The sequence below is a fragment of the Rutidosis leptorrhynchoides genome, chromosome 9 (genome assembly GCF_046630445.1).
Source record: "Rutidosis leptorrhynchoides isolate AG116_Rl617_1_P2 chromosome 9, CSIRO_AGI_Rlap_v1, whole genome shotgun sequence".
Taxonomy (NCBI): domain Eukaryota; kingdom Viridiplantae; phylum Streptophyta; class Magnoliopsida; order Asterales; family Asteraceae; genus Rutidosis; species Rutidosis leptorrhynchoides.
In genome coordinates, this window is record NC_092341.1 from 11,719,509 (window position 1) to 11,740,417 (window position 20,909).

Sequence of the window (20,909 nt, forward strand, 5' to 3'; positions counted from 1 at the left end):
AAGACATTAAAATGAGCCTCTTGATAATCGGCAACATTTGAATAGCCCGTCTTGCACCCAAGTGTCCCTTGACCTGATAGTCTTCCTTCATGACGACTTTGTGGAATCCCGACACTTTTAAACCCATCCATATAGTTTGTGCAGAATTCGATCACCTCTTCGGATGCATATCCTTCAACGATACTGCCTTCTGGTCGATTAAGGTTCCTTACATAACCTTTCAAGATACCCATATATCTTTCAAATGGATACATATACCGTAAGAAAACTGGACCACATGCCTTTATTTCTCCTACAATATGAGATACCAAATGAACCATGACATCAAAGAAAGAAGGTGGAAAGTACATCTCGAGTTCGCAAAGAGTAAGTATGATATCTCTTTGATATTCATCCAGCACATCAGGATCAATCACCTTTGAATGAATCATGTTGAAAAATAAGCATAGTTTTGTTATTGTGTGTCAAATACGGTTGGGTAGAATTCCACGAATTGCGATAGGAATCATCTGGGTCATTAGTACATGACAATCATGTGACTTCATACCAAGCAACTTCAAATCTTTCATCGAAACCAACTTCCTAATGTTAGCAGAGTATCCTGATGGAACCTTAATACCATGTAAACATTGACAAAATTTAGTTTTCTCGACCTTCGACATAGTATAACAGGCCTGAGGAAGAAACTTGGTGGACCTTCCATCAATATCTTTAGGTTGTAGCTCTGGTCTGATATTCATTAATTCCATGTCCCTTCTAACTTTAATTCCATCTTTTGTTTTTCCAAGAATGTTCAACAGTAACCCTATCAAACTTTCACACACATTTTTCTCAATATGCATAACATCAATACAATGTCGGACTCGTAAATGCTTCCAGTAGGGTAATTTCCAAAAAATAGACTTTTTCTTCCAAATACCTTTTGGAGGACCAAATCCTTTCTTTCCCAACACAACATTTATATTAGCAACTTTGGAGAGTGTAGTTTCTCCATCCAATGGTGGTGGTAGTTTTCTATCCTCTATAGTACCATCAAATAAATCCGCCTTTTTACGATATGGGTGATTCTCAGCAAGCTCTCTCCGATGCCCCATAAATGCCGGTTTCTTACAATTTGTGAGCCATATCGAGTGAGTATTTTCCTCACAAATAGGACATGCCTTTTTCCCCTTCGTACTATATCCAGACAAATTACCATAAGCAGGAAAATCATTAATGGTGCAAAAAAGCATTGCCCGTAGTTGGAAGTATTCTTTCTTGTATGCATCATAAACGTGTATTCCGGTACTCCATAATTCCATCATTTCATCAACTAATGGTTGCAAATAAATATCAATGTCGTTTCCAGGTTGCTTTGGGCCTTGAATAAAAAGAGACATCATTATGTATTTTCTTTTCATACATAGCCAAGGCGGTAGGCTATAAATGCATAGAAGAACAGGCCACGTGCTGTGACGGCTACTTAAATCTCTGAACGGATTAATTCCATCTGAACTGAGTCCGAACCTTATATTACGTATCTCATCCCCAAATTCTTCAAAATCTTTATCAAAATTTTTCCATTGATGTGAATCGGCCACATGTCGCATTTTACCATCATTTTTACGATCTTCAGCATGCCAACGTAATAATTTTGCATCTTTCTCATTCGCAAATAATTTTTTTAATCTTGGTATGATAGGCAAGTACCACAATAATTTTGCAGGAGGTCCATTTTTCGACACATCACTATCAACATTATCAGTCGGTTTTCCACGTTTATACCTAGATGAACCACATACCTTACATTGATGAAGGTCTTTGTCTTCATTCCTGTATAACATACAATCATTTGGATAAGCATGTATTCTCTGTATTTCCAATCCCATTGGGCACATTAATTTCTTTTCTTGGTATGTTGAAATCGGCAACTCATTACCTTCTGGTAGCATTTTGTTCAACAACTCTAACATGCTAGTGAAACTTGTGTCGCTCCAACCATTGTTTGATTTTAAATTAACCAGTTGTATCACGGCGGAAAGTTTTGTAAAATTCATACAACTGGTATATAAAGGTTTTTCAGCGTCAACAAATAGTTGTTGTAATCTATCATGATACTTATCAGCAACATTATCCTCCATATCTAAATCGTCAAACATGTCATCAAAATTAACATTATTGTCACTATTGTATGAATCTTCTTCATTATCGGTATCGTTATCCGAAACAGATGGGTTAAGGTCAGCTAATGACTCACCATGAAAAGACCAACATATGTACCCTCTCATAAATCCGTGTGCAATTAGATGACTTTTGATATCGGTTGAATCAGCATACCACCGTGCATTTTTGCATTTCTTACAAGGACAACTAATTACGGTGTTTCCTTTTTCTAGTTGATAAGTCTCGGCAACTGTAATAAATTCATCTACACTATCCATAAACTCAAAGGTAGCGCGACCTATCTCGTACATCCAAGTATTCCGATCCATCTACAAGCAACATTGAAAAAAGTTAATACATTATTAATAATTAAGAATGTAAAAAGTTGGAAAAGGGACTAGAACCCACGACCTCCTCTCTACCAAGCAACATCCTAACCATCTAAGCAATTGTGTTAACCTGACTGATTTACATTTATTTTCTATAAAAATATCATGTATCGTCTACTGTTAAAAAAAACCCTAAATCAAAATCAATTGAGTTTTTATCGATCATAATCCCATTACCTCATTATCATTTCTCTTTTGTTACCTCAATTGAGTTTTTATCTGTCTGTGTTCTAAAAAAAAACCGCGAAGTAACCCAAATCACTTGAATCTGTAAACCCTAATTGTTCGATACCCTATTCGATTTCTGTTCTATTTTAGATTCGGTCTCTGCACGATTCTACTTTGCTACCACGCCTTACACGAAGCAACTTATTACAAGAGAAAAAGAGTGTATTTCAAAGGTTAATTCCTATCATTAATTATAATTAATAATTAATTTTGTATATTTGATAATCTAAATTTATTACTTTTTTTATCAGAAAAAAACGTGAATATTATTGTCGCGCATTTAGTCTTTGAAATGGGTTTGGTTATGAGTTGGTCAATTTCCTTGTTATTGCATATTGTGTATGTGTGATATGTTTGCTGTGTTATTCATAACACAATAATAAGACTGCATGTGTTTGAAATGATATTAAGGTGTATAAGCCTGTGTTTGTTGTACTATTATCTCAATTTGTATATGCAGGTGCTTAGATGTGTATCTTTTCTATTGCATTTGATGTGTATCTTTTCTATTGCATTTTGTGTACAGATGCAACAAAAAAATAAAAAAAAGAAGTGTAAATAAACTGAAAAAGAAGTCAGCGGTTGTTCAGTTGAAGATTAAATTTGACGAGTTTGGCCAAGCTATTGAAAAAACCCAAGCTATTTTTTCGAGCAACATTGGCGTCTTAACTAGGAGCACTTGTGATTTCCTTGTAAAGGATTGGAAGCATGTGTCTCCTGATCAAAAACAAACTTTATGGAGCAAAATAAAGGTATTAAAATCTAAGATTTTGTTTAATTACTTTTTATTTATATATGTTACAACATTCAACACTTACATTAGATTACGTTATACAGGAACTTCATAATATTGAAGACGATTTTGCACGAAAAACAACACTGCAAAAATGCAACACAGCGTTTACGAGATTTAAGCACAAGTTAAGAACGTATATGGATGAAGGCAAGCTTCCTTATGTGGAAGTAAAAAATTACGATTTCATAACTCCAGAAAAATGGGAAAAATTTTGTGAAATCGAAGATACGCCTGCTGGACGAGTAAGTGCTATTCAACCTGATTTGTATCAGGTTTGGAGGTACATTGTGATATTGTAACGCTTTGAAAAAGGCATTTAATCGCATTAAAACTGTGTAGGAACTAAGAGAAAAAGGCAGGAAAAACGCTTTACAGAAAGAAAAAGAAAAGTATGCTCGAGTTGGTCGTTCGGGATATCGTGGGAAAAAAGCACAATAGGATACAGAAGCAAATGATCCTCATAAACGTACACCATACCACAATATCAAAGATCCTGCAGCGAGGTATTACGTGCTGGGCAGGATGAAGACGGATGACAAAGGGAAGACGGCAGTAGAAACATTTGCGCCGCTTATAGAGAAAATTGTAATATATTTATATTTGTATTTTTAGACTAACCAACTCATAATTTTTTTATAATTGATTACTTGTGTTTTTTTTCCCAGGTTAGGACGGATAAAGAAGGCAGGGATGCCTTGTTAACTCATGTGGGGAAGGAACACGGTGGTCGAAAAAGGGGTATAAGTAGCACAATAGGATACAGCAAAATCACAAAGAAACAGAAATCAGACGATAAAGGAACGAGGGTAACTGATTTAACTGATGTTATGTTTCTTACAATATTTAAACGCTTACTTACTACATTTTATATTTCATGTTTGCTAATCAGAAGTCTCAGGAAAACCAAAAGCATGATGATGAAGAGAATGTTGTTGATGAAGATAATGATGATGAAGAAGAGAATGATGATGATGATGAAGATGTAGATGATGAAGAGAAAGAAGATGATGATGATGAAGAGGATGTTAATGAGAATTCTGATCATGAAGATGATGTTGATGATGAAGAGAAGTCTGATGATGAAGATGATGGTGATAATGGAGTGAAAGGTGCTAATGAGAAGTCTCAGGAAAAGAAAAAGCTTGATGATGAAGAGGATGAAGAGAATGATGATGATGATGAAGAAGAAGATGTTGATGATGAAGAGAATGATGAAGATGAAAAGGATGTTGATGAGAAGGCTGATAATGAAGATGAAGGTGATAATGAAGTGGAAGGTGCTGATGAATGGGCTCAGGAAAATGAAAAGGGTGATGATGGTGAGGATGTTGATGATGAAGATAATGATGATAATGATGAAGAAGATGTTGACGATGAAGAGAATGATGAAGATGAAAAAGATGTTGATGAGAGGGCTGATGATGAAGATGAAGTGGAAGGTGCTGATGAATGGGAAGTTGATAATTTAGTGGAAGGTGCTGATGAAGGGGAAGGTGAAAATGAAAAGGATGTTGATGATGATGAGGATGTTGAACATCAGAAATTCACCAAAAAAATAGTGAAACAATCGAAACACATAAAGGTAACCGATTTAACTAAAAGTTATTTTTTTCTAGACTTTTAAATTACTTACCACATTTAGTTATTCATGTTTGTTAATGAACAGGATGTTGAAAAAGAAAAGCTTGATGAAAATTTAAATGTTCATGACAACATCAATGAAAAAGAAGATGCAGTGATTGAAGAAGATGCAGAGTATGTTTCATATGATGATGTCCAGATGGTGATGAACGAAGACGAAGAAGAAAATGTGGATAAAGAAGAAGATTTTGTGGTTCAAGAAATAAAAGATGGAGTGTCTAAAAAGGTTAATGAAGCAGAAAAAGTTGCAGAGTTTTCTAACAATGTTGATGAAGAAATGTTGATGGAAGAAGTTAATACAGAGCAAGATCCACTGATTAGACATATTGATGCAGAGCTAATAAATTTCAGAATGAAACCCAGTCCTCCACCAAGAAGAAGGAAGTCTGAAAGAATCTTATTACAGAAGCTTTCAAAAAATGTTTTCGTCAAAGATGGCACAGGTATGAGTGAGAACAATCCAATAAAATTGTAATTTGTGATGAATATTATTGATGCTAATATAACTATGTTTGTTAATGTATAGTTGTGATTCTACTTTATGTTGGAGCTAATGAATATTTGTGATGCTCCTTTTGTATGAAGTTTTGATCTGCTAATATAACTGTCTTTGTTTATGGTAATTTGCCAATGCAACTGTACTTAGGGTTATGATTAGGGTAAAGATTGTACTTTGGGTTATGATTGCCACTGAAGGTGGTTATAAGGTCAACATTGCTTATCATATTGGTTATTGGGTCTGATTTGACATGTATACTACCTCATGGGTTTTTTCCTAAATTGGAGTGAGCGTTGAGTTGTTATTACTTCACCAAACGTAGGTTGGTTTCTGAATTAGGCATATATATATATATATATATATATATATATATATATATATATATATATATATATATATATATATATATATATATATATATATATATATATATATATATATATATTAGAATAGGTTTATATGTTTGGTTTTCTTTTGGTTGCCATATTGTGCAGCAGGTAAATAATTAGGTTATCCAGGTTTTGTTATCCAGGTTTTGAGTTGTTATTACTTCACCAAACATAGCGTTGAGTTGTTATCCAGGTTTTGTTTAAGTTGACCCGGTTGGTTCTGCTACTACTATCAGGTTGTGTTTGCCCATTGTTACTATATAGTATAATTTTCTTTCATTGCATAATAAGGGTTTATATGTTATAGGTTACATATAGTGTGTTTATATGATGTTAATAAAGTTTATATGTTGTTAATATAGTGTTGTATGATGTTTAGAATCGTGTTGTGTAATCTGGCGTGTTAAAACAGTTAGATGGTTGTGTGTCGTTTGTTTGTCCAGTTCTGCTCCAGGTCTGCACTACATGTCTACAATCGTGTTGGGTAATTGTGTGAATCATGGTGTGTTATATAGTCAAATTCTTGTGCTATAGATCCAATCAAACATGTGTTATAAACCTGATTTATAAGCCTGATTCAAACATGTGTGAATCATGTGATATATTTATACAAACTTTCAGAACAAACGCCCAAGTGTATAAAGAAAAAGAAATATTCAATTACCTCTGATGATTTTGAAGTCTCCATTATCTTTGAATCCTGCGACGAAGCAAAACAAGCAAACAAGAGCAAGCCGAAAAAAACACTAAAAAAACGTGTGTTTTTATATTTATGAAAAGATTTTTTATATTTTATATTATTTATAACTTCAATATAAATCTTATTTATTTAAGGTATATAAAATTTTATAATATTATAATTATATTACATATACTTATCAAAATCCATTCCTAGTTATCAAATTATTTCCTAACTCTTCTATAACTAACTAACTTCCTATTAATTAGATGTGCTTGTTTATTAACCCGTTCAATATGGAACCCTAAATAACCCGTTACATTGTTTGTTTAATTAGACGTGTTCGGTAATTTAGGTAGACTAATTAACAGAACTTTAAGGGTTAGGTTGATTAAACGGAGATCGTTAACATATATATCACGTTAACTTATTTAGACATGTCACAGTTAAAGGCGTTAGTTACAAACTATTTAGACGTGTGATTTGAAACTTATTAGACGTGTTAAGCATTTAGACGTGTTCTCGGCAAATCTAATTAGACGTGTTGTCAATTAGACGTGTTGTTATTTCATATAGACGTGTTCCTGGTAGACATAATTAGACGTGTTAGTTGGAATACTTTTTAGACGTGTTGTCAATTAGAGGTGTTCCCGGTAAAAGTAATTAGACGTGGTTACCAATTAGAGGTGTTAAACTTATTTAGACGTGTTGAAGATATCTAATTAGACGTGTTGCGAATCTTAATTAGACGTGTTCCGTGTTTTTTTAGGTAGAAATCTTAATTAGACGTGTTCCGTGTGATAAATTAGACGTGTTATATAGTGAACACGTCTAAATGACGGGCTCTAAATGAGTCAGAATGTAGTAGTGATTGAAACAAATACGTTTATGTAAAGTATTATACGTCTAATACTTTGTTAACGTTTTCAATTAATATAACTATATTATATATATCTATATATACATAAATGTTCGTGAATCGTCGATCACAGTCAAAGGGTAATTGATTACATGAACACAGTTCAAGGTTTTTGAGATTTCAATATTACAGACCTTGCTTATCGTGTCGGAAACATATAAAGATCAAGTTTAAATTTGGTCGGAAATTTCCGGGTTGTCACATATATCAACTTGATATGATTCGAATTAAGGAGATATGATTAAAAGTGTGACTGTACCGAAAATCTAAAGATATCCGTCAAAAGTTCCTCCATTTATCACCTTCTTTGACAATTTTACATAAAATCAATTTCAAGGTTAAGTATCAAAAGTTCATGATATTAACCTAGATAACTAACAAAACGCCAATAAAATGTATATAAATATAAATATGTATGAATAAAGCGATATTACCATCGTAAGATGTTATGTTAGTGAAGTTTGAACATATTGAGTTGCTGTAAAGATATAATAACGTGATTATTCGAATATTCGCCTTCTTTATCTGCCCTTAATGATATGCATGATTCACATATATAACTAGTGTTTTGAGCTCGTGCGTTGCACGACATTTGTATAAATTAGTAGTTGATAACGTTAATATTGATACTTGTCAAACGTATAATACAATTACAATAGAAAAAATCCTTTACAATATTTGTATCAAAAATATTAGTATTGAATACCAACGCATAGATTATAAGCCCGTCCGTTAGAATTATTCTAACTTCAATTGACAAAGAATCGCTAATAGACCAAACATGAGTCCCTAAAAGTTTGTTTTAAAACTAATAGTTGAGAATCTCTGATTCAAAAGGTAACTGTGGAAGCAATTGCGGAAGCAGAATTTTTTTTTTTTCACCAGGGGTGAATTTTTTTATAAAAGCATGACAATTTTTTGTGTGCAAAATATGGAGGTTTTTTTGGCAAAATACGAAGGTTTTTGGGAAAAATATGGAGACTTTGGAGACAAAATATGGATACTTTTGGGGGGAAAAATCAATCCACAGGGCAAAATCGAAAAATTCTAAATTTTTACGTTGAAAATTACAAATCCACTGGGACGGCCGCCCCACCCTGCCCCCACATATTTCCGCCCGTGTTTGGAAGGAGTAATATATTGAATCCTGAATCATAATTATATTTCCATCCATTGGTCCGTTGATATATATATATATATATATATATATATATATATATATATATATATATATATATATATATATATATATATATATATATATATATATATATATATAATCTCGTTAGCTGCAAGCCTGCAATAATATAACAACTTATAAAAATATTAACTTATCATTGTAATCTTATAGGATCGATTCATTCAATTTCTTTATATAGAAAAGATTTATTTTTATATGGTAACTACGATCTATAATATGTTTTCTTAATATATTTATAATATTTTAATCCTTTTCCTAATTATTAAATTTAATTCAGTTTAATAATAAAATGACACATATAATTATTTAACTCATTTAATTGACAGAATGACACGTAGAATTTATAGCACGTGCTTTATAATAATGTATCGATAGATAGATATTAAACCCCTTGCATTAAATATCTTATCTTATAATTGGAAATACACAAAACTTGGAGGGTACCATTATATAAACGTGTCACAAAATACAAGTGATGGTCCCGTCTTGGCATATAATAATTTTGTTTCCTTATGACTTGTGAGGTTACAGAAAGCATCCATTTATATTATATCGTTTAATTTGTGTTAAAATTTGGGTTGGACCACTGTATATTGAAGGCTACATGCCCTTTGATTGGGCAAATATGTAATATATTGAAAAGTTAAAGGTTAATACTCCAAAATTTAGTAGTTATGAAATTGTTATTAGTGTTTCTTTTTCTTACAGTAGCAACTGCAACATCACGTTCAATACTGAATGGCCACCATTTAATCCGTAGTGTCCTCCCAAAATCGGATTTTGACGATGAAGTTGTTGAAAGCCCACTACTACAAAATAGAGTTTAGAAACCCCTTATACGGACCGGTTTTAAATATTACCCCTAAAAACAGGTTTCGAAACTTGCGGAACCGGTTGTGTTTAGTAGAGGAGGTTTCTTAACTTTGTGTTAGGACCGGTTTTCATATTTAACCGGTTTCCAAATTTGCAGAACCGGTTACTTTTTAAAAAGAGGTCTCTAAACTTCCAAAATGTTTCTATATTCTTGGCGGACTAGCTTTTCAATGAAATATTTTGTATTTGACCGCCAATTTTAACATCAGTATTACCTCAAAGTATTTTTTTTATAAACAAAACCTTCACTGATACCCTAGCCTTAATGAATCGCCACCACCTCCCTCTTCAAATGATAGCCATCATCACCACCCCTTAAACCCTCACTTTGCCCTCGTAACCAACAACTCGAATGTACACAACCTTAACTATCGCCTAACAAGCAGTGTCGTCACCACAAGTGTCTCTGCAATACGACAGCCACATCTTTTCCGTTCTTAGTTGGCCAGATTCTCTATTATCGTGTTAAGGTAGTATACCGAGTATTATTTGTTAATATTGTATATTTACTGTTGGTTTATTTGTGTGTTAATACCCAACTTTTCATGTAGACTATTGGCAATTTTTGTTGATGTCAAGGGAACCAGATTCAGTAACTTTTTATTAGCACTGAACAAAATTAACTTGATGTTTAGCTGGGGGTATTTGGATGTCCGTTCTAAAGTGATAGTAGTGCAAGTGTTTGGCAAAAATTAATTTTGCTACAACATGGACTATAAAGCCATGTGATATTACTTGGCTGGGTATCCATCAATTTTTGATACTGGATAATCTTTTGTGGAAACAAGATTGCTTGAAGAGTTAAAGACCATGTCAAAGGCTAAATAGATACACAAGGGAGTGAGAGACTGCCAAGTCATTAGATTATTGATGCAAGTTTTTTTTAAGCACCTTGTCATTTCCAAAGATTGAACAAAAACATTATTAGATCTCTAGTTAGATCTCTAGCTTGTAATAATCGTTTTATTTGAATTAACATCTAACTCTTTGTTACTCGACAACCACTTGTATTTATAATTAAAGTTTGATCTTCGTATTTGTACCTTTGCAAAGTCAGTTGTCATAATTTCTTAATACTAAGAGAAAATATACTGTTATTAATAAGATGAAAAAAAAAAAAAAAAAAAAAATGGAAACCGGTTTTTAATTAAAAACAGGTTTTTATTGTCTAGAATAGAAATCTGTTTTTTTTTAAAAACCGGTTTCCAAAATTAAGTTTCGAAACCGGTTTTAAAACCGGTTTCCACTTTAGAAACCCCCATAGATAGGAACCGGTTTTAAAACCGGTTTCGAAAGTCCTAAAAACCGGTTTCTAAACCCCTTTTTTGTAGTAGTGGCCATTGTCTGAGCTGGCGATTATCGGTGGAAATCAACAACTTGCGCGATATGAATTGGGAGGTAGTGCCGGAGGAATGCATAAGCTACGTGAGGGATTACATGACTGGCCCACAATATTTTTACGATTGCTTCATTGCTGTATCTGTGGCGATCACGCATGCTGAAAGTGTTGAGCTCACTGGCGATGGGAAGGATGCTTGGATCTTGGATGTTGATCAAACTGTCCTTTCTCTTATTGATTATTATGCTCTCCCTACTGTTCAATATGGGTAATAACTGTATGTCTTTGTAAGCTTAAAGTTGTGAATAACCAATATCTCTAATCATAAGTTTTTGGTTCAAACTTAGAAATATTTGGTTAGTTCATTGTTTTAGCTCTTGGGGACGTTGCTATAAGCATAACATTGTATTATCTTTTTCCATTTATTCTACCCTTTAATTACTGAATTGTTGATATTGCAGAGCAATTCCGCATAATGATACAATGTTTCAAGAGTGGTTGGCACAAGGGGTTGCTACACCAAACATTTTGGTGCGTGTATTGTACCGCAACTTGATTGAAATGGGTTTCAAAGATTGTGTTTCTTTCGGAATCATCAGAGAGACTACGAGATGCGAGGATTGCTAATTTGAGGAATGCTGGTTACAATACTTGGGAAAAACTTATACTAAAGTAAGTAATTACAAAAAATACTTATTCTTTAAATATTTTAAACTTGTCAAATATAGACAATAGTATATAGTATATTAAAGTCCTCTTAAAAAGTACCTATAGCGGTTAGATGTACATATTATAAAGTGTAACTATTACTGTATATAAAGAAATGAAATACACAACCCTAATCATAGAGTTGTTTTTAGGGTTTTGTTTCACTAGCTTTACAAAACTTAATCCCTTAGTTGAGGGTTAATGTTGTGAACGATGTACGTTTTCAGGGCGGATTCAGAGCAGGGGACAAGCGAACAAGTGTACAAGACCAAAAAAAGGACAGAATTAGTAAGAGAAGGATACAGAATCCATGGAAATATGGGAGATCAATGGAGCGATTTGATTGGTGATTATAATGGTGATCGTACATTCAAGTTGCCCAATCCTATGTTCTACAATCCTTAATTAACCTCACCACCAGAGAAACCAATTAAGTAATAATTGGTGGGGGGGCTCATGCATGGACGGCTATAGACCAATATCATCATGTAGCTTCTTTAGGAGCTCGATCATATCAATAAGAATGCAATAAAAATATCAATAGGAATGCAATAAGAATATAATGATTTGGACATTTAATTTAATCTCGTCCATGTATGAGCTGGTGACACTATTAATTAGTCATGCAAAATCTGTACACTTTGTAATAATAAATAACACTTCTACTTCAACAAGAACAGATAGAATTTTCTTTGTTTTATTCGAAAAATGTAACAACATTGAATAGATTTGAAGAATAACAAGTGCAAATAATACTTCTACTTCAAAAAGAACAAATACAATAATATTACCTAATCTCGCACAATAAAAACATTAATTACTTAGTCCCGCCAAAGGTGTTTACAATTTGTTAGAAACTAACCGATTGATTTTGCTAACGACAACTGTTATTTCAAAATTGACGAGTAACATCTGTGTACAAAAAAGCGTGTTCACTGTTAACGATAGCCCTAAGAGCTGTCGTTGGCAAAATCTTTAAAATTTTTTTTTTTTTTGTAAAAACTAAAAAACAATTTATTATTATACATGGTACTAATGATGCAAGGTTCATTTGTCGTTTTGAGATTCGTTCCTTCACACGCGATTTTCGTTTTTTGACATGGATACCGTTGAGTGTTTTAGTAATTCAACTTTTTTTTCCCCTTATAAATCGATTGACATTTTCCTCCATTCTTGTTTTTTTTTTTCTTTTCTCCCAACGAAGAGGAGACCTTTTCTTGCTACTTATAATTTATCAATATAACTAATAGACAAAATTTGTCTTATTTGTTATGAACAGTACTATTTAATTTTTCACTTTTCACAAACCTAACCCCCTAACTTTCATTAAAATACAAATCAAACCCCCCACTTTATACCTATATTCTAAATTATTATTTATTCCATCATTAACACCAAAAGTACTGAATAATAACACCCACCACGCTTTACCGACTTGTACACTGCGCTCAAACAGTGGGACCCACATAGTTCACTACTGTGCTAATTTTTTTTTTTATTGTCTCCAACGATAAAAGAAGCAACTTTCTTAAAATGAACAACCCTTCAATGCTACCAAAAGATGTCGAAAAACATTCTTTTTTACAAAATAGATCAACTAACTTTAACGCTAAAAGAACCAACTTTCACAAAAAGAACAACCATTCAATGTTAGATGTCGAATTTTTTTTTTTAACTCACATTCAAAACGGAGCCCCCGGCGCGAAGCGAGGGCTCAACAACTAGTTAATACTTAAAACTTAAAATTTACACGAGGTATAAAATATAAATGATTGAAATCAATTTTAATTTCAACCAGGAGCTTTTAGGGGACTAGGAGGAGTCCTTGACCCTTTAATATTTGAGTAACTTGTGAATTGATCTGTTGAGTTACAGATGTTTGAATTTTTTAATTAACTAAATCAGAATTTGTATGAACAAAAAATATGCTCAATATGGTGAAGACGGGTATTTGCATTATCAACAATACTATTGACAATAGTTCTCATTATCAAACTTCGCTAGGATGAAAAATAACCTGTTTAGGTCGTGCACCTCAAACTAAAAATATCTCTCTTCCCCGAATTGCTAAGAAAAAAGAAAACATTATTCATTTAAGTGTTTATACTCCTCTTCTTTGAATTGTCCAAGAAAAACTTTATTTATTTGACCGTTTACATTTACACTAAAATAATTTTTTACCTTAACTATTTCATTCAAGCTTCACCACAAATTAGACAATTAAGCTCAAAACCTTATAGTGATAAAACGGGAGAACTTAGTTGACATTGGTCATATCTAATAAGATAAATACTTGAGAAGAAGATTGAATTGGTCAAATCTGTAGGTGCACACAAGAACCGGTTTTCAGGAAAAACCGGTCTAGAACCGAAAACTGGTTCTGACAGAACTGGTTCTGCCAAAAACCGAAACCAGTTCCAGATCCGGACCGGTTCAAAACTGGATCCATTTTTGTAACAGACTGAAACCGGGGTTAGAAATAAGATTACTTAATTGCCCTGAGGTTTATATTTGTGTTTAAAATATGCTTTTATTTTAATAATATATTTATTATTAATTGATTATGTAGTTAAGACTAGTTTGTGACAAGGGTCGCAGAACAGGTTCGTTTATTTAATTTGGACTCCGTTAGGACCTCCTAAAGAAGTACGAAAGATATTAGATAACTGGTAAATACCCGTGTGTTATGGGGTATGGGTTTTAACCCATTTATAAGCCTGCTTCCAGACTTTTCTTGCATTTTCCCCAAATTAGAAAATCTAGCTCGTACCTAAACTCTTACTCCCTTGAAACCCTAACTTGATCCAAGCTTGAAATCAGTTTGTGGAGCTTTAGGAACTGATTTATATCATCTTTGTGATCATCAAACCAGGTTTGTTTGCATAAATTCTTGTGTTAATTCTTAAAGAAATGGGTTTGGGTGTAAAGTGGGTTTTAGGTATTTTTGAGCTTGAATCTTCATGTTTTGTGTTTGCATATGTTAATTGATGTTAGAAATAGTTGTTATATGATTTATATGATGTTGTTCAAGTAGTTTTGAGGTTAGAACTTGCAAAAATCGAGTTTTTGGGCCAAAAACGCGAAAATCGGCGTGCATGAGCTGTTCTTCAGCTCCCACACGAGTGAGAGGTCACTCGTACGAGTGACCACACTTTTGAGGGTCAACCACGCGTGTGAGGGCTCACTCACACGAGTGAGGCATCAGTCACACGTGTGAGCACAGGGTCCGGTTTGTGGAAACTTGTTTTGGTCATAACTTTCAAACCGTAACTCCGTTTTTGATGAATCAAGTATCGTTGGAATCGTAATGAAAAATCCTATCCAATGGTAAACTTTTTAGAAGCTATATCAGAATATATTTGGGTCAGAAATAGAGGTATTAGCGTGTGTGTCTAGTGTGCATGCGTTAATTTGTTTTTATGGGTTGAATTCTTGATATAGGCTTATGAATGATTGATTATATGTTGAATATAGGTTGGAAAATGTTATTACATGTTACTATTGATGATCCTTTTCACTTGCACGAGTGAGCTTTCACTCGCACGAGTGAGATTTCACTCGTACGGTTGAGGTGGTCAACCGCATGGTGAACCGCACGAGTGAGTGGATACTTGAACTAGTATATTTGAAAGTTGGATCGTACGGTTGAGATGTGACTCGTACGAGTCATATGTCACTCGTGTGGTCAAACGTACGGATCTACTGTTGTTTAATTAGGTATTTGGCCAAGGACCAAAGGTACGAGTGAGGTGTCAACCGCACGGTTGAGGTTCCTCAGACGTGCGGGTGAGTGTCACTCGTACGATTGACACGTCAGATTTGTTAAGTGTTCAAGTGTTTATATATTGATGTTATTGTCTTGTTGCTGGGATGATATCAAGACATTATTACTGACTTGGTTATGTTTATTCTCAGGTGAAAAGGATAAAGAGAAAGCTCAGTAGTTAGAATCTGAGCCGTTGCTGGTAATTGGTGAGTGGGTCTATCTCAGGATAGAGTATTAAGTAGCTGACACGCTACTTGTTCAGACTCTTTATTACTATGTTTATGTTCTGTACGATTACCATGCGTAGTTAGATATTGACATGCTAGTTAGGACGATTGCATGACTATTTATCTGTGATCTTATGTGCGCACTGTTTGTTTGACACCAACCGAGGCAGCAAGGTTGGGAACCCTCCGAGGGAGCAAGGTAGGGTTGATGTGAGGTCGACAGTGGTAGCCTGGTCTGGTCATGAGTTACTGATTGTTCATTATAGCATAGAAGGACGCATGTGTTGCGTCTGGACGGTTATGCAGTGAAATCGGTAAAGCGGACTATCGGTAGACTGTAGCTTGATCAACTAAGTCGTGTGCTCGTACAAGCCGCCGATCCTCATATTGTCATTTATTGTTATATGCTAGTTTAGGACGTTAGCATAATTGTGATCCCTTGCATGTTTAGTTACTTATGCTTGGTCTGTTAGATAGTATCCATTCACTTAGCTGTGTGCTAATTCCCCCACATTTCCACCCTTGCAGGTTTAGGTACTGCTGATTAGGATGGGTGTTACGGACGGGCTGAAGACATGTTTGACTATTAGCCGAACTCTGATGTTGTCATATTTTGAAATATTTTACGTAACACCGTTGTTTTGCAAAGCTGTATTGAATATTAACTAAGTTGGTTTCTTAACTATAGTTGTAAATATTAACTAAGGTTATTTAGGTAAATTCAGTCTTCCGCTGTGATTTTAAAAAAAAATCAGGGTGTTACAAGTTGGTATCAGAGCATAGGTTTGACAGCAAGTACATGCGTGTATATTGCTCTCAAACCTTGAGTATAGTCAAACATGTCCGTGGGTGGGGTTAAGTGAATACAGGATAGTATGTGCGTTAGTTGTGATTGAACTAACTTATTATCTACTAAGTTTTGTGTGAAGTGATGTGATAAGACATGTATGAAGATCGATCAAATCCTGCAGATGCCCCATTGACCCTCAGCATTGTCAGAGATCCGTTGATGACATCAAGATTGATTTTGATTAGCCAGGAGTGTCGCATTAAAGTATCAAGTGGATAAAGATGTATATGAGTTGCAGTGATAAAGGAAGTTACGAGATACAAAAGAAAAAGATAAATGAGATGAAACAATGACAATCAAAATTGATTCTGGCTACCATTGCTGCAATGATTGTAATCAATAGTGGAGTGGGTCTGGGGTGCAGGTGGGATCGATGTGTTGATAGATAAGAAGATGTCTTCTTTCTTATGAATGTGCGTTCTCATTACATTATTGTAATTAGTAGTGTAATATTGGATTGTATACATTTGGTTATGTGTGCTTGTAATCTGTTGTAATTAGTGGGGATCATGGTAATGTAATTGTTATTTCTATAACAGAAATAGTCGATGGTTTGACGACTCCAGTTACATTAGATATGTCTGGAGCTACCATCAACATTATTGGGATTTTGTTCCCTTTGACGTGGTTCCATGATTTTTTTTTTTTGTGATTGACATATTCACTGAGGCTTGTCAGATGTGATTGCATTAGATATGCTTGCCATGATTAGTGATAACTGTTGGTTTCATATTGAGTATGGAACTCTATGTGATTTTTTTTGTGTAAGGTTGATATGAGTTATTTTTTCCTTTTGATAGACGGGACACACATAGTGGCCTGTAGAGTTCAGAATTAGCGATAGTGCATTTGTTATGGACGAATAACTTGAACATGGCGTTATATTGTTATGTTTTATGTGATTTCATGATATGTAAGTCGAAACTGAAAGATGATATGTGATAAGTGCCTTGTTGTGTAGTTATGTATGGGATCTAATTTAAGTGACACGTTGCCATGGTTTTAGTAAATTGTCCATTAGTCTAAACCTGACATATTGTTATGATGGGGCTTATATGAGGTGTTGTTCCGTTACAGTTGACAGACGGGATGTACGTAGTGACTCGTAGAGACTGATTAGGGTAGTAGTCCCCTTAATTGTTGACCAGTGATTGGGATTCTATTGAGTGACTTTATGAGGCGATTAGTCTATATGCTTAATAGACCGTGACTGAATCACTGAGTGTGACTAGTTTAGTGATATCGTAGTATGATTGGACTTATTGTGTAGGATCCGTAGGGTTATCCAAAGGATCTGTCTTCCTTTCGTAGCCTGATATGACCTTTCATGTGGTTCTTAGAATAAATGTGGGCGACTTTCTTGAATTGGTCTCTTGGGAAAATAGAGACGAACTTTGACCTGACTGAGGATCGAATTTTTGGGTGTGTGTTGACCTTGAGTCTCGGGCGTGAGTTAGACTAAGATTGGGATGTGTGAGTAGTGTTCTGTAGGTTATCTTTAGATAACAGGGGAAACCCTTGTTTTAAATGGGGGTTGGTATTGGGTAGATGCCAAGACCCGAAGATAATGTCGAGTGTTCGACCCCGTTTGGAATTGTGATCAGTATGTCAATAAGATGGAATGATTTGACATGATAAATTCTTATGTTATGGGAGTCGTGTAACAGCTTCAATTGATGATTGAAATCTTTTAGGAAATTAACTTGTAGTAACTGGTTAATTGTTGCATTAAGGAACCTTAAAAATCGGTAAATTTAGGTTCAACGATCATGGAATTATTGATGTGAGCGTGTGTCTGTGAATAATAATTGAACCTATTTTGAGATAGTATATGTTTATGGGTTGATTGTGTTTTGAACTGAGAGTTCTTACAAATTGTCATATGTTGACAGAGTGACCGATTCATTGTTGAAGTTAACCAAAGAAAAATTTGACCTTAGGTGGAACTTGAAATAGAGATTGACTCTTCCAATACTGTATAGCTAAAAGTGATTTAAGACTGAGTTCTTGGGAACTGTTGGATGTTATCAGAACTGGTTATTATACAGTTGAGTTAGAAAGCGTTGTTAGATATTTAATCTTCAGGATAATTCATAGTTCAGAAAACCTGAGGTTGTAAGAAGCACTAGATTGGGATTTTCAGTATGAACCCAGAACGGTGTGGTAGTGAATTAGGTGTCGACAAACAGTAAGTGTTATAATTGTGTGTTAAAGTATAGGTTTGTCAACCTTGTGTTCTTTGGAATTGTTTATTGTTAGTGGGTTGTAACTAACAGTGACTCATGAACGTAGTAATGGATAGACTGATGAACATGACTAGGATCTTGCTCCGAGATATTTGAAATGAAAATATGATTTGAGACAATGTATTGCGTCTGGCCAACGAAAATACATTGTAGTGAATCATATAGTAGTTTTGAAAGTCGGAGAAGATACAGTAGGTGATGGATATGATGTTGATTGACAGTGTTGTATGTTGTGACCAGGTGGGATTGGATATATTAATTGGAAAACATTGTTTCAATGGGTTGAAAATTTTAAGTTACATTGAGATCAATATTATCTTCTAGAGGAAAACTTGACAGGAAGTTAACCTTTCAGACATGGTAACGATCGTTGTGTTGGATCTAGAAGTTGATTTATTATTGGTTAATAAGGGTTAAATTGTGAGATGTGATGAGAGTATTGTGTTCGTAATAATTAGTACTATTGATGATATGATTAGAGGCATATGCTAGTCGATGGAATATTTAGTAGATAAAGACATTGTTGCAGGAAATATGATAAAATTCTCAAATACCGGGTTGAGAATGGGTATTTGATTATAGATTTGGGTAATTTCAATGAAATTAGTACTGTTATTGTGAGGAAATTAGTGTTGATATTATGTTTTCATGTGAGATAATGGCAACAAATTGATGACATGGAACAACAGAATTGGAAAATTTTATGGAGTCATCTTATGTGTAATCTCGAGAACCTGACTGAAAGGTTTGGTTAGATGGTTTATAGGTGGATTACCAATGGTATCTACGAGAATTGGTATGCAATGTCAGTTTTGACGTGGACTTTTCTTAAAACACCATAGAAACCAGATTGTTGTTATAAATTGATGGGCTAAATAATGGACAGTTACCTATGATTCTAAAATTTAGTAGGTAAATAGAAACTAGATACGACTCACTTTGTGGAAATTTATTAGATTGATGACGGGTCGATGTATTGTTTATGAGTTTTCTCATGTTGAAATGGTGCTAATCGTAATTGAAGTAGAATTGATGGATCGTTATCCTTTTTAACTTAAACACTCGGGTAGAAAATGACTTGCGTAGTTTTTGGTATACGTCTGATTGTTGGTATGTGGTTACTTCGAAAAAGGACGAGTGTGATACTGTAGGCAATCGTGTGATAGATTGTCTGACTGTTGTGTTGGGTAAATGGAAATAGTGGACCAACTTATGTCACAATTGACCATTTGATGGTAATCGTAATTGAAAAGTTGGTGTTTGACTCGGTGACAGTAAGAGTTCAATTTGATAAATTTGGATGTTGAGTTGCCAATTGAGAAGACTTGTTGAGTAATGAACCTACTTAGGTAGTGCATGTAGCAGTAATATGTGTTTTGATTTGGTTCTCGATGTGACCTTTGATGAGGATGGTTGTTACCTTTGACCCTTGTGACTATGAATGACCAGATTCCGAGGACGGAATCTCTTTAAGGGGTGGATTTGTAACAGACTGAAACCGGGGTTAGAAGTAAGATTACTTAATTGCCCTGAGATTTATATTTGTGTTTAAAATATGCTTTTATTTTAATAATATGTTTATTATTAATTGATTATGTAGTTAAGACTAGTTTGTGACAAGGGTCGCAGAACAGGTTCGTTTATTTAATTTGGACTCCGTTAGGACCTCCTAACGAAGTACGAAAGATATTAGATAACTGGTAAATACCCGTGTGTTATGGGGTATGGGTTTTAACCCATTTATAAGCCTGCTTCCAGACTTTTCTTGCATTTTCCCCAAATTAGAAAATCTAGCTCGTACCTAAACTCTTACTCCCTTGAAACCCTAACTTGATCCAAGCTTGAAATCGATTTGTGGAGCTTTAGGAACTGATTTATATCATCTTTGTGATCATCAAACCAGGTTTGTTTGCTTAAATTCGTGTGTTAATTCTTAAAGAAATGGGTTTGGGTGTAAAGTGGGTTTTAGGTATTTTTGAGCTTGAATCTTCATGTTTTATGTTTGCATATGTTAATT

General features: G+C 34.2%; 2 protein-coding genes across 3 annotated transcripts; one reads left to right on the forward strand and one right to left on the reverse strand.

Annotated features, from left to right (window-relative positions):
• Positions 1-464: 464 nt before the first annotated feature.
• LOC139867744 (uncharacterized) lies at positions 465-2,471 on the reverse strand. The gene has a single exon (XM_071856100.1). The coding sequence runs from the start codon at positions 2,469-2,471 to the stop codon at positions 465-467; it is 2,007 nt and encodes a 668-aa protein (XP_071712201.1).
• Positions 2,472-9,535: 7,064 nt separating this feature from the next.
• Positions 9,536-12,098, forward strand: LOC139867564 (acid phosphatase 1-like). Of its 2 annotated transcripts, none has more exons than XM_071855933.1 (4): positions 9,536-10,226; positions 11,088-11,363; positions 11,557-11,767; positions 12,031-12,098. In XM_071855933.1, exons 2-3 carry the CDS (start codon positions 11,143-11,145, stop codon positions 11,720-11,722), a joined length of 387 nt encoding a protein of 128 aa, XP_071712034.1. In that variant the 5' UTR covers positions 9,536-10,226; positions 11,088-11,142; the 3' UTR covers positions 11,723-11,767; positions 12,031-12,098. The 2 variants fall into 2 exon arrangements, with proteins under 2 accessions (XP_071712034.1, XP_071712033.1); XM_071855932.1 differs by having other exon boundaries at positions 11,091-11,363.
• The last annotated feature ends 8,811 nt before the right edge of the window (positions 12,099-20,909 follow it).

Bases quoted from the DNA above. Each gene is read 5' to 3' on its own strand.
- LOC139867744 (XM_071856100.1), bottom strand. From the start codon at position 2,471: ATGGATCGGAATACTTGGATGTACGAGATAGGTCGCGCTACCTTTGAG.
- LOC139867564 (XM_071855933.1), top strand. From the start codon at position 11,143: ATGAATTGGGAGGTAGTGCCGGAGGAATGCATAAGCTACGTGAGGGAT. The intron at 11,364-11,556 runs GTAATAACTGTA...TTGATATTGCAG, and splicing joins CTCCCTACTGTTCAATATGG to AGCAATTCCGCATAATGATA.